Genomic DNA, 14785 nt, shown 5'->3' with positions numbered 1-14785 from the left:
AATAAGCACAATACATAAAGTTACTCACACTTTTATTTTCAATTAAATTACTTGACTTTCCCTAGTAATCGCGAGAATCGGTTTGTAACTCGGTATGCAGACCGTGTAAATCATCTCCTCAAATATATTTAATTTCGCGTTTTTGTAACTCAAGTCTTTAGTGTAATATCTGTAACGTCGGAGTAACGTTTTAAATGTTCACAATTTAAAGGAAGCATTATCTAAATAAAAAATATAAATTCGATATATATTTTAATCGTAGAGATGTTCGACAAACGATACTTAATTATACTTATAATTAATTTTATTATAATAAGCATTGAAATCGATGCTTGGAGCATATGGAAAATGCAAAAATTACCAGAACGAAGACGTTTGTGGCAAACGAATGAAAATCGATCCCAAGAATCTAACGATCCCGAAAAGCACATGCTTCAAATGTCAGCTCTTCAAAATATTAGATTGACACAAAATAAAAGAGAAAAACGACGTAAGTTCGCGTTTATCGTGCGACCATTTGATCATTGACGAACGAAAAAATAAAAGAAAGTAATGATAAAACATTTTGATAACTTATCTTCAGTTTTTCCACTGTTCACCGTCGTAAGATTTGAAAATAATGCCTGTGGTGGATTGAATGGTGAAAATGGTACTTGCATATCATCAACGGAATGTTCGCAACGAGGTGGTATATCCAGTGGAGTTTGCGCGAATGGTTATGGCGTCTGTTGTATCGGTAAGAAATATATATTATAATAAAATGACATTTTTAAATTATTTATTTTCCAAAAATTGATATTATCTTTACCGTTTAGTCATGGTCTCGTGCGGACAAATGATCAACGATAATAATACTTATTTCGTTAATCCTAATTATCCATCGACGTTTGATGGTACGGATTCCTGTCAGCTTACGCTTTTGAAGTTACATCCGGATGTATGCCAATTTAGGTGAAAAAGAAGTACTCTTTGATCATTTTCAGATTTATATATGTATCTGATATACGTACAGTGGGTAAAAAAAGTATTCGCGCTCTATCTAAAATTAAATACCTTTTCTTAGACTGAACAAAGAAATACGATTCTTTTTTTAAATTATTGACATATGATATATCAGTTTCTTTATATTTGAATTTCATGTTCGGCCTTTAAAAATTTATTTAATTTTAAATAACTTAAGCGAGAATATATTTTTATTTATATATAATTCAATATGATTTTTAACTGTTTGTAGATTGGATTTTGTACAGTTTACGATAAGAGGGCCCGAGACGATCAACAATCTATGCACTTATGATCAATTTATTGTTTCTGGAGGTAATCCAGTACCAACTATTTGTGGAACTAATAATGACAACCACAGTAAGTTAGATTTTTATTTTAATACAAGTATCGAATAAATGGAAATTCTTCGTTGATCGAGCACACGTTTTCTTCGTCTTTTCACAGTGTACATCGACGCTGGTATAGGGCAAACTAATCCCATTGCATTGACATTCGTCACGAGCGGAAGTTCCTTTCCACGATCCTGGAAAGTTCGAATCTCACAGATTCGCTGTAATACAATTTATAGAGCAGAAGAAGGATGTTTGCAATATTTTACCGGTGTATCAGGACAAATAAAATCATTCAATTTTGATTCCTCGGCCGGCTTGCAATTGTCCAATCAGGATTACAGTATATGCATCAGAATGGAAAAAAACTTTTGTGGTATTCAATATATGGCATGTTCGGACGAAGGTACGACAAAAAGAAAAAAAAAATCTACAATAAGGTAACCTAAAAGTTACGAAGAGATTTAAAAAAGTAATAAATTTTTTATTTTCGTCATTTTTGCCATCAAACGTTGTAATATGAATTTATTACTAACGAAATATAATATTTCGTAAATGTTTGATAAATTTTTGCTCTTTAAAAGCCACAAAGGAAATAATCATTTGGATGATGCATTTGTTTATATATGAAATGATTATTTTTGAAAGATTAAAAATCAGGTGATTATATTTTATACGTTATAAAATAAAAACTTTATGTTAGAAAGTTCATATGATGAAAATGAACAATAAAGAATAGAACCTCTTGACCTTTTAAATTTCTTCGTTTTTAGTTCGTTCCTTAAACAAAATTACATACATATTGCATAACTTCATTTAAATTATACATTCCATGAAAAATTATTTTATACAAATTTGTATATCAATCCTGTTTCTTTACATGGAATATCTTATTTTTTAATTCGAAATTTGAGTTAACGTGAAAATTCTATATATGTAAAATATATTAAATTTTATTGGGCTTATTTAATACTTAACTAAATATTCTATTTAGTTCTTTAAAAACTTGTTTTGCTTAACTTTAAATTAAAGTTTGTATGTCATCAAAGATTTCAGTAAGACATAATAGACAGTGTTTGTCATAAATAATCTTAATAGGAAATTATGTAATATTGGCATGAAACAATTTTTCATAGAAAGCATAATTTAAGAGTTATTAAAATATTAGTTTTGCCTACCCTTATATACACACATATATATATATATCTTCGATAAAATATAAATATTACAGCTACGATGGTATCTAATAGTGGCACAGGGCAAATGTCTCGTAATAATGCATTCACTTTAACGGGTAATACTCAAGGAACACAGATAGCCTCCATGACAGGAGCCATGTGTCAAACAGATTGGCTGATGATTCCTTGCGCAATTAACGCAGGCAAATCTCCTTCGATGTCTACTACCTGTATAGATCGATTATGTGGCGGTACCTTTAATGCCGATAATCAAAACCTAAACTCATCTTCGGTCATTAGTAAGTATTCATCGTTTGCATGGCATTTTCTTTTTAACGAAAAAAAAATTTTTGTTTCTATTTTATGCATGTACAATAACCAAATAAAAATATTTATGCATTTTATTTCAGGTACTGTCAAGCCTTTCAGATTAATCTTTCATACGGATGCGATCGAAGCACCTAACGATGTTGGAAATAGAGGTTTTTGTTTAAATTATATTCAACAACCGTGCACAACAAAGTTGAGGTGAGACATTGCGTAAACATTCGAATGGCAGATGAAGAAATCGTTATTCAAATCTTACGAGCCCATATTTTATTTAAAGATCTTTCCAACTGTTTTACATGTTTTCTTATTTAATATTAGGACGATGTTAATCCAATTAAAAAATAGGATCTCGCGAGTATTGTATCTTCTTCTGCAAGTATACATAATAAACACTTGTTCGAATTACGCTTGTACATTTTCAAACATTAATTTTTATTTGATTACGCGTACACTTTTGATTTTTCAATAATACCTATCACCTAAAGAAAAAATCAATCAGACATTTAACGAGCCAATCATGCGATTCAATCATAAATACATGTGTAACATACGACAGTAGTGCACTCTTTAGATATATTTTCACACAATAACACGTCGATATATATATCATAAATACATATATATATATATATATATATATATACATAAAATACCATAGATTAAACATTAATATTTCATAAACAATGTTAACAAGAAATAGAGAATTAGTTTTAGCTTAATATCAGATAATACAATTCGTGTCGTTCTCTCCTTATTAATGTACTTAGTGTATTTAAAAATAAATAAATTTTCCTAGCAGTCAATTAAAGCGTCATTTTAGATTGTTTATGTATTAATGATCTTGCAGTAATCTCGTCTCGTCTTCTGTTCCATCAAAATTTAATAATTATTATGAAAATTAATTAATTTAGATAATTTCAAAGTTTTTCTTTTCGTCAAAGTTAAAATTCGTCAATAAAAAAATGCATAAATACCCTCGTGTATGTATATTGTATATATGTATAGTATATATATTAGGTAGATTTATTTTTTAATACTAAAAGATCGAAAATTTCAATAACATAAAAAAAACAAATCGCAAATCTTAAGAAAGTAAATCAAAACTATTAGAAGTATGTGCGAGCAAGTGCGATCATGACATTAATTTCATTATAATATTCTTTATAAATCGTAACATTTCCTATAAAATAAAGACAGTCATCGGAAATAAATAAATTGAAAATAAATAATGCAAGAATGTGAAGATCAATAGGTTGGATACTTCGTAATTTTCTTGATTGAAGAATCTCTTTTTCACAAAAGAGATTCAAAATAACTGTTATGGAAATTACAAAATTTAGGCATGTACCATTTTAATTGACTGTGAGGAGTAATTTAAATTGCTAATTAACATATCTTTCATATCACAATCGTGAATTGAATAAAAATAAGAAAGTGAGATGAAAATTAATACGATCGACAGTCTTTACTGAATGAGTTATTATTAAAATAGAAATGTACTTATATTTCTTGTAACATCATATCAGTGTCAATTGTTTTTAAATTTTAAATGACAAATCATGATGGTACGATTTGTTGAATATCAAAAGTTTGACACATCTGATCGTAATATAAAATATTTTAAAATTTTTGTTTAGCCGATCGTAAGAGTCTTAGTAAAAATTTGAGTAAAAATCGTTCAAGTACAAACATTCAAACTTATTAATTATTATTTAAACTTCTAACCAAGAGAAAGACCTTTAATAAGCACCATACGTAAGGCAATTGCCGGAAAGGAAGAGAAAAAGAGAAAGAGAAAGAGAGAGAGAAAAAGAGAGAGAGAGAGAGAGAGAGAGAGAGAAAGAGAGAGAGTTGCCGATGCTAAACCATTTATCGTTACAGGCCGTTATATTTGGATTAAATATTTAAACGACGCTTCTATGCTTTGCTGTTCAATCTTCTCTTTCATTGTAAAAACGATTCGACATTGAGATAAATTTTTCAGTTCTATTATTTTAGTGCCATAAAAATTAATAGGCGATTTACGGTAAAACCTTCATTATTTGAACTATCAAAGCAGATATATTCCACGTAGTGTTCCTTTTATTCTATCACGATCAAAATTCGATTTATTGGTAAGAAGAAATTACATATTTATAAGGTTAAACGTAATAAATGATTTAGGTAATTTAGACGATTATAAAAATCCAAACAGAAATGGATAATTTCTTATATTTTAGTATAAATTATCTTTTTTTTTTTCTTTGTCTTTTCATGACAATTCTTTCATCTGAACATCTGGATATCTGTATTAGTTCGTATATTAGAAGTTCTATTATATAATATATAAATACTTGTCTAATCTTAAAATTCTTAAGGTTCGTATCAGATAAATCAGTATTCTTGTTTGTAGTTTGTAAATTTTACGAAGATTCGTCATTCCATTATCTCGCAAAATTGTATATTTTGCAAAATTAATAATTTTCTCTTATCGAAATATGGAATTATGGAACGGTCGTGTACGTATTACTGTGATTGGCAGTGTGAAATTCTTTTTTTATATTTTTTATCAAATTAATCATGATTTACGTGAAAACGTAAACTTACAGTATTAAAAACTAGATATTAAATTTTGTTTCCTTCTTTATTCTACGTCGAATATACCTATGTAATATATTATATACTCACCCTAATTCATGTTCTTCGATGTTCTATTTGCTTATGATGCGATTTTTGATTTAAAGTATTATCAAAGTATTGCGTAAATACTTTATATTAGTTTGTAAATAGAGCAGTGATGTTATTATAAGATCATCCAAAAATATCGATGAATGTTTTTTAAATGTTTCGGTATAGATAATTCTATATATATATATACCGCGAAATGTTCTTTGTTTCAGCAAGAACATTAATCTTATGGCCTGTCTAATTTAATAATAAACGTTGAAATTTGGTCTACCATTAGCAACTCTCCTCTTCTTGGTCAGATTCAAGTCTTGTTAACGTAACGAATACGTACACACATAAGAGATACGATCACCACATACTTGATCGATCTTCTCACAATTTCCAATCTTTACCAACTTTTTGGTACATATTGAATATATGTATATCATTTGAATAATACATAAAATTAAGACATTTCTCTTGCTTTCATAAAGTACGTAAGCATGTCAATGGGCAATGGAAATACGATCGTCGAATTCTTTTCAGCCGAGATGGTGTTAAGGGTCTGCGATAAAAAATTAATTAGTAAGTATATACTCTTACAAAAATAGTAACGAAATGATGTAATTGTCTTACCTGAAGATAACGTAGTTGCAATGCTGCCGGAGAATCTCCGATTACCTCCGATGCTTCTCTTAACGCCCTACTTGCCTTTTGCTCACCTTCGGCGGCGATTACCTAAAAACAAAATATCCATTTAGATCATTTTCATCTAAATGTACCAATTGTAATAGATATAATTATTACCTTTGCACGAGCTTCACGAGCTGCCTCTGCTTCTGCTGCCATAGCTCGTTGCAATTGAACAGGTAGCCGTACGTCTTTACTACAAATTTTATTTATTTATGTAGAATTGTAATATTAAAAAGATGACAGGATGAATTTAATGATTTTCATTCGATTCTTACATTTCGACTCGTTCGACTTTTATGCCCCATGTATCGGTAGCTTCATCCAAGGAAATCTGTAATACATATTAAAAAAATTTCCTTTTACAAATAGTCTTACATATTTATGTATTTACGTATGTATATACAGTAATATATATTAAAGGTACTACTTTTCATAAGTAAATAATTTTTTTAAACAAATGATAATCCGATGATATAATCGAGTGAATATGAGAGATACGATAAAACTATCCAGCTAAATTGCTTTTTACGATTAAAAGCGGTTATTTTTTCAGCGATTCTTTATATAACAATTTATATAACTCTTTATATAAATTGTTGACGATAAATATCAGCAGTAATTATGTCATTCGGCTCTAGCAATTCAAATTAAATTTTCTCAGTACACTCCCATCAAAGTACAACAGCATCTTTTTCAATGTCAGGTTTAAATGTGGATATAACTGGTTAATTCAAAGAAAATCATTGATTGGAGTCTTTCAAGTTGCTGTATAGAATTTATTTATCATTATTACTGACAATTATGCTAAGAAATTTTCATTACCTAGTGAATAATAATTTGCATATTTTTCGTAGCTAATATTTGTTTGTATTTGACAATTAACTCTGAACCCAAATTTTTTGTCTAAATACTTTTCCGATTTCATGAAAGTATCTTTGCCAAGTCAATCAAAAAGCCTTAAGTATAATCAACTATTTCTTACTCGACTAATCTTGGATCCGATTCAACCAATAATTTTAAAGAATTATTATCGAATATTAAGTCGTACCTGCATGTTACCAGAAATAGTTTCACGCTCGCTAAGTATCTCATGTAGTGGCCTTGTGCCCATAGTATTTCGAAGCGTCGTTTGAGCAAGAAGTCTCGTACTATGATGTGCATTTTCAACGTTAGCAATAGAAATAGTGGCATTATTAACACGATAATAAACGACTGCATCCACGGACACGGTAACGCTATCCTTTGTTAATACCTGTAAAATAATCGATTGGTCTTTCTTTCATTATCTGTTATACCCATTTAAATCCATTCGAGAAATATAGATTCGAATGAATTACCTCTTGCGGTGGAACATCATATGTTCTCGTACGAAGATCGACTCGAGCATAATTGTCCACGCATGGTAGAATGAAGAAAATTCCTTTAAAAGATATGATTTTTATCGGTAAGAGATGACATTTTATTAATTATAATATATCTTATATCTAATCTTTTTTCTGAATTTTAATATCTGGTATATATTTCTATTTTTTGCATATACATACATGTCTGTGTATATATATATATATATATATATATATATATATATGTTATAAGAGAAACTTACCAGGACCTTTAGCACCGCCAGATAGAAGACGGCCTAATCGAAATATAACCGCCCTTTCGTATTCTTGTACTACCTGTTAACATAACAAAAAAATATTTTAGCTCTTATTTGTAATATTCGTAAAACAAAACTATTAAAATTTGTTGTGTCCTACATTTTACGTAAGTATATTTATAATATTCCGAGAAAGAAGGAAAGAAAAATGATTACTATCTTCTATTGTAACATAAAACATTATAATCAAAAAGATGCAATACACTCATATGACATTCAGCTGTCTTCGTGTTTCCATGTTCAGTTTTCAACAATCGATTATTTTATTTATTAAAAGATTGTTCATCGGAAACAATTTTTTTTCTTTATTGTCCTTTTTAAATTATATATAATCAACGTTTTACTGCTATCTAAATCTATCAAAGAAATTATGAACTAACTATTAACGGAATTCTGTGCATCTTTTATAGAATCTCGACGATGCTTTGAGGTCAATTGTCAGTTCTAATAATAATACAACGAGGGTGATAATAATTTATAGAGTGATCGTTAAAAGAAAAAAGAAAAAAAAAGAAACAAGAAAATAAAGAAAAAAGTAAAAAAAGAGAAAGCAAAACCGAATAGATCTTCTTAAAATTGTTACCTTAAAGCAAACGAAGAGAGAGAATGGCATAGTCATGATCACCAAAATCCAAGATAATACCACTAAAATATTACCGCAGGTTTTTGAATCGCTTTGTATGGAATCTTCCGCTAAAACAATAAAAACGAAAATTTTATCGATATGTCCGATACAGGATCGTTTAATAATTATCGAAAAATTAAATATAAGTTGTTTCGAATATGCATGTTCGTCAATTATGATCGAATATACGTTCGATCCATAAAACGAGACTGAGCTATTAATTAGGGCATTTATATGTACGTAGAACAAATAAAATTGTTACAATCAGATAATATTTTCCAACAAAAAAAAAAGAATCGATTATTTCGTTAACCTACAAAAGAAAAGTTCTGATAAGAAATGATGTATAATTGGCTCGATTCTATGAGTCATATAAGAACTGCTCTTCTCTCGTTGGTATAGTATGAATAGGTTCTTTCGTTAGTCCCTTTTCTAAAAGAGCATACTCTTGTACTTTCTCGAAAGTGTTTTTCAGCCTAGCTATTAACTAACGACTGTTTATATAACCCAACCTATAATAACATCCTCTTAAGTGTTCGGAGAGCTTTTTAGTCTCTTGCCCTTATAATATATTGTACATAATCTTTGAATAACAACAATATCAATACAAATAATTTTTCTTTCTAGCGAAATTATTATTACATTTTTTTTTGTTTTTCTTTTTTAATTATTCATAGAAATACGATACATATAAAGAAATTTGCCATTTTCTTCGTAGTGCAAGATCGATAACGGACAGTAAATGAGACTACATATTCACCATGTATTTTCGCGTCCATCGATATGCGTATCATATATCAGAGGTACATATATGTGGATATATATAAAAAGAAATTGCATTAAAGTTAAAAACTACGCAAACGGTTTCGTGAGTAAATCCCTTGCGTGTAATTATAAAGAAAGACTCGTATAATTTTTCATAATCTCCCTAGATTATTTTCTTGTTCCTCCGTAATTCCTTTCTTAATATTTTCCAAGTAAAGGTAAGAAAAAAAATAAAGAAAATTTGGTCAGAATTGGCGTGAAACGTAATTCACCACTCCAATAAATACGCAAACTCGTTCTTGTTCGATAATTCATTTAAACACAGGATCGATTTTGTTAACGATAACACCGACAAAAGAAAGAATAAGAATTACGGATCGATATATTCGTACGCGCGTCCTTTTACGAGTAAGCTACGTATACCGAACTGAATAAATTTACATCTTTTATTTATGATAAAAAACGAGTTTACAAAGTCAATGGCACCTTTTTTTAGAATATATTGGGTATATTAATTCAACAAAAATAATTTTCAAAGTAAAATAATATAAACAAATTATAACTGAAAATCTTATTGAAAACCACACCTAAGTAAATATAACTATTTAGTTTTAATCGAAAATCATTGTAGTACGCCTTACAAAGATCTTTTACGTATTAAAATCCTCTCAATTATTTTATTCTTAATGTACGTTTTTAAGCTTACCGTCTGTCATAATGAAATAGTTACTACCGATGTGCCCAGTGACCTGCTTACCTGAGTCAGTGAATTGCTCCCTTGTTCCCTCGCTTTCTCTCGGCCCTCTCTCTCTCCCTCCCTCCCTCCCTCTTCCTCTCTCTTTCATTCTCTCTCTCTCTCTCTCTTTCTCTTTCTCTCTCTCTCTCAATCTCTCCCTCTCTCTTTCTGTCCATGTATTAAACTTCCACATCTGTAATAGGCTACGTGGCAGCAAAGTATTCAAGATTTGAAATGTCACACTCTTTCCTAGAGATATTTCCTCCCTAGTCTGACCGTGTTCAGCCGCCCACTCATACGGAAAGTCCTCTCTATCTTTCTCTCCTCCATAGTGGCATGCGCGAAATGCGCGAAATGCGCGAAATGCGCGTACTAGCATCCTATCTTTTCTCCTATCTCTCTGACCTACTCTTTTCTCTCATTCTATGAATGTCCACTCTACTTTTCCAGCCCCATTCTCCCACACACACTTTTTTTCCCCCAATGAAAACATCACACGTCAACGTTTTATTTTCTGTTCCTTTTTATTTTTCCTATCGGACAGATTTTCGATAAAACAAATTTCTTTTTGAGCTGCAATCACTCGTTGTAATTTTTTATTTTTCGATTTCTACATTAATACAATGCCTTCATCGATTGCTTTCCACATATAGTCTTGAACCATATTTCTAACGCAAAGATGAGGATCGTGGATATGTATATATACAAGGTGAATGCTAAAGAACCAAGTTTACCTATAGTTGGCTGACTAATGTCCGCTTATACTACTGCTTACTATTTAAGGTTCTACGTTTCATTGCTTTTACCGCCTGAAATATCGTTTATTATTATACGATAATCTATTCAACGAAAATATCATTTTGATGTTTACATTTTCATCGGAGTTGCGTCAAGTCTTCGTAAAAAAATTGAAATTGTCAAAGTTGTTTAACTTGGACAATAATTTGAATTGGTAATACCGCTTATTATTATAGTAAAAGTCTAATGCTTTATTTCTGTCGTCTAAAGAATAGTAACTAATCAACTCTATCATCAAATAAATTATAATTTAATATTTAAATAAAGATTTTAGATAAACAATCTGACACTTTTTTTATTGGTGTCTCAACAACATTGTAATTTTTTTATTCCGATTAGAATAAAAAAAAAATCAGCTCAATTTTAAACTTGCAAATTATAAAATTCAAATGAATAAAAAGAAAAAAAAAACAGTCCGCTACGGGAACACAATTTTTTTCATAATCCCAAATTTATACGTCATGGCTTCGTCTTATATGAGTTAATGAGTTATATGAGTTAAATATTTCAGCCCTTATCTCAGAACCTTCGAGGGCAAAGTTTCTAACTCTCATGTCAACCCAATTCAATCCTTTACGATATATTTTCGATAGCTCCTAAAGTATATCGTAAAAGCCTCCGTGACTTTTTCCGAATAGTTATACAACTACGTAGCTTTGCTTAAAGATTTCTACGATAAAATAAAAATTATGACCTTCCTTACACTTAAGCAATAATTCATTCATACCAAATTCGCATTATGATTTATTTATTAATTGTAAAGCTCGTATCAGTTTAATAATACTGCTTAGTTAAAAGGTAAAATTATGATATAGTATAGAAATTGATTCTAAAACGTAAAAAAGATTATGCCATAGAAAGAAGACAAGCTATATCTGAGATATTGATGAAAAGGTCACGTCACCAGTTCACAGAAATATGTAGATATAAAAAGAAATGTTGAAGAAGTGATCAGAAATTTTAGTATATAATAAAGATTGATATAGACTCATCAGAGCAAATGACTTTCTATGCAACAATTCTCAGAAAAAATGTAAAATGATATAAGAAACTCTCTGTTAAACTTATTCTTGAATTAAGAATGACAAATGGGTGATATACTAATATGCTACAAAGAAAACAATTAATATTCAAGCTGTTAGAGAAAATATTGTGGTGGAACAGCTAAATATTCAACATGATTTGGCAAGATCTCGAAAAAGTATTTTCAAAGTTTTTACAAGGAACCGATGTAACTGGTAAAAAATTACGTATAAAATATGTTCGATGATATACTAAACTTAAACAGAACGTAAAGTAGAACGGAACAAATCTAAAATGGTTTATACTTTTTGCAACCAATGCATTGATTCTCCCCAAAATATATCTGAAATGTTTAAATTTAAAATATAAATAAGTTAAATATAATGATAAAGTATTAAATTAAATGTAAAAATACTTTCTTATAAGTTAATTAAACTTAAATTAAATAACTTTTTACAAAATTATTGGTTTTAATGTTTACCAAGTTAAAATATTAATTTAACTAAAACCAAACATAATTATATTTTCATCAACTTTAAAAAAATTTAAATTTATATGCTCATAGTATTATTAATGCGCGAAATGCGTTATATATATTTTTAACTCAATATATTCGTCATACATATGAATGTACAAATGAAACGTCCTCGCAAGAAACATTAATAGCATACATATATGAATGACGTGGCATGCAATATATTAATCGTATAATTCTTATATTTATATCACTTAATACTGCTTTAACAAAATCCTATAGAATATTGTTTATCTCACGATTTTTTTATTAATTTTCACGATAAATTTTCAATAATGTTTATTTATTGAAAAATGACTAACTTACTTTTAAATCATACCCATTTATTTTTTCAATGAAAAGAATATTTTACCTCCGATAATACGATTTCGTATGTCATCCGGACGCGTGTTGATCTGAATTGTGGATCCATTAGCATTACTCATAGTCGCCATAGGAAGAGATTCTATGGGATTAACGCGAGATTCAAACCTCGCCACCTAAAATAGTTAAATTTAAATTAATAGAGATGTTTCCTCGAAAGAAAGGGAATTTTTATTACATATAAAAAAGCGTCACAATTTTTATAGAATTTTTATTAGCATGTAGAAACTTTTTACGATGTTGATTGTGTAATATATTAACGTTGGTGATGTCTAAAGGTGAAAAAAAAAGAAAAGAAAAAAACAGATACAAAAGTAAAAAGGATGATTTTATATGTTATTGTTAGTACGTAATTTTTTTAACTACATGAGATAAAAGAAAAAATTTTATTTTTCTGATTGCGGAATTCATAAAAAAACAATACGTCTCCTTTTCGAACTAATACACTCGAGTAAATAATTCTTATTATCCCGAAGAGCTGTAAAATATTTTATGAGACTTCTTTTGTTTTATTTCGTGTAATTTAGTAATCGTATGTTAAAAAAATGAAATTGCTAATTAAATATTAAATTTATATCTATAACATTCTACGATATTACGGCACGATAACAATCCGTCAACTTAATAATGAATATAATTTATTTCGATGGAATCTATATAGATTAATCAGAATGATTAATCAAAAAACTCCATTAAAATTTTGTATTTATTTAGAACACTCGTATATCCAGTTTTTCTCGAAAAAAAAAGAAAAAAACAAGTACAGCTCATCCTTCCAAAGTATAATTTTATTCTATTCCTTATTTCGTCCCGACAATATAAATCGAGGGTCAAAACATATATATATATATATATATATATATATATATATATATATATACATATATATACATATATATACATATATAGTATCCTGATAATATCTAATCGAGATAATATCACACGGAAAACACGTTGACACGATAATGCTCTTTCCATCAGGATGAATATTTTCCATCGAGTAATTCCACTAAAACGAACATTGTTATTGTAGTTGAAAAAAAAAATATATATATATATCACAATGTTTCAATATTATGATGATCACAGTTCTCTTTTGATAAATTCCTAAATTTTTAAAGGATAAGCTTACATCATTTTATACGATTTCGTAAGACAAAACATCGAAAAAATATAATTGGAGAAAAAATATATAAGAAATGTATGAGATCACTGATAATATTATAGTTAAAGAAATGGAAAACAAAAGGAATTCCACATAAATAATATAAATTTTTTATCACCTTGTTTCGTTTCTTCTTACACAAATGAAAAAATAGGCACGGCAAACCACGTTAACGTCGTCGTGGCTTCAGACGTCCTTATATCAGACAACCGCCACCCTAACTAATAGACATTGGTTAACGCTACGCGCTCGGCCACGCGCAGTTCGTCCGCACGTACCGGTACTCTTCCACTTTCAAACGGTGCTGACCTCTTGTCATTTAAGCATTAAAACATTCCTTTAGTAATAAAGTACGCTTTGTTCGTTATAAGAGGTCACTATCTAAGCGATCATTAGTTTCATCAGCAAACGGATAGATTCTTTTTTAAAGGATAATTTAAGACAAATGTATTCATTCTTTACATAGAATATTTTAAAATAATACATAAACTATTAGATAAAGAAACAAATAAGAGAGATCGATTTCATAACAATTAATTATATAGAATTATTTATTAAACACAAGTATTGATATACATATATATATATGTGTATATATGTATGTATATATATATATGTATATATATATGTGCTTTTCTAAATATTATTTGAAGGTCGACATTAGTTTGAAGTTTTTAAATGAAGTATATTTTAAATATCGTTTATCTGCTATAACTATGACTGCTATAGATATGTGAACAGCTCCTAAATGTTACATGTGAGAATAAAAACACGTGTTCCATCGAGCTTGACTTTTTTACACGTAAAGCATATGTAAAAGGTTCAAGGATTAATAACAGGGTCAATAACCAATGTTTTACATTATAATTATCTAATTTATATTCACTTATGATTGTGTGTTTATTAACATCAGCCTAAAATTTATGACAATATT

General features: G+C 28.9%; 2 protein-coding genes across 4 annotated transcripts; one reads left to right on the top strand and one right to left on the bottom strand.

Annotated features, from left to right (window-relative positions):
• Positions 1–264: 264 nt before the first annotated feature.
• Positions 265–3708, top strand: LOC118445805 (uncharacterized). The gene is made up of 7 exons (XM_035875743.2): positions 265–490; positions 584–736; positions 816–951; positions 1235–1362; positions 1450–1740; positions 2566–2811; positions 2923–3708. Exons 1-7 carry the CDS (start codon positions 265–267, stop codon positions 3042–3044), a joined length of 1302 nt encoding a protein of 433 aa, XP_035731636.2. The 3' UTR covers positions 3045–3708.
• Positions 3709–4805: 1097 nt separating this feature from the next.
• Positions 4806–14148, bottom strand: LOC118445794 (band 7 protein AGAP004871). 3 transcript variants are annotated; one of them, XM_035875720.2, is made up of 10 exons: positions 13970–14148; positions 12676–12802; positions 8425–8534; positions 7788–7860; positions 7519–7601; positions 7230–7433; positions 6457–6512; positions 6296–6374; positions 6125–6226; positions 4806–6053 (listed from the first exon to the last, which is right to left on the bottom strand). In XM_035875720.2, exons 2-10 carry the CDS (start codon positions 12755–12757, stop codon positions 5955–5957), a joined length of 888 nt encoding a protein of 295 aa, XP_035731613.1. In that variant the 5' UTR covers positions 12758–12802; positions 13970–14148; the 3' UTR covers positions 4806–5954. The 3 variants fall into 3 exon arrangements, with proteins under 3 accessions (XP_035731613.1, XP_085514946.1, XP_035731622.1); XM_085658820.1 differs by lacking the exons at positions 12676–12802; positions 13970–14148 and adding an exon at positions 9938–9987; XM_035875729.2 differs by lacking the exons at positions 8425–8534; positions 13970–14148.
• Between the last annotated feature and the right edge of the window lie 637 nt (positions 14149–14785).

Source organism: Vespa mandarinia, chromosome 8 (genome assembly GCF_050613455.1).
Source record: "Vespa mandarinia isolate Hongniang chromosome 8, ASM5061345v1, whole genome shotgun sequence".
Classification (NCBI taxonomy): domain Eukaryota; kingdom Metazoa; phylum Arthropoda; class Insecta; order Hymenoptera; family Vespidae; genus Vespa; species Vespa mandarinia.
This window is presented reverse-complemented; position numbering and strand designations above follow the sequence as displayed.

Coding starts and splice junctions, on each gene's coding strand:
- LOC118445794 (XM_035875720.2), bottom strand. CDS start 12,757: ATGGCGACTATGAGTAATGCTAATGGATCCACAATTCAGATCAACACG. Junction 6,513..7,229: donor CTATTTCTGGTAACATGCAG/GTACGACTTAAT, acceptor TATGTATTACAG/ATTTCCTTGGATGAAGCTAC. Junction 6,054..6,124: donor TGCAACTACGTTATCTTCAG/GTAAGACAATTA, acceptor TTTTTATCGCAG/ACCCTTAACACCATCTCGGC.
- LOC118445805 (XM_035875743.2), top strand. CDS start 265: ATGTTCGACAAACGATACTTAATTATACTTATAATTAATTTTATTATA. Junction 737..815: donor TTATGGCGTCTGTTGTATCG/GTAAGAAATATA, acceptor TTTACCGTTTAG/TCATGGTCTCGTGCGGACAA. Junction 1,363..1,449: donor AACTAATAATGACAACCACA/GTAAGTTAGATT, acceptor GTCTTTTCACAG/TGTACATCGACGCTGGTATA.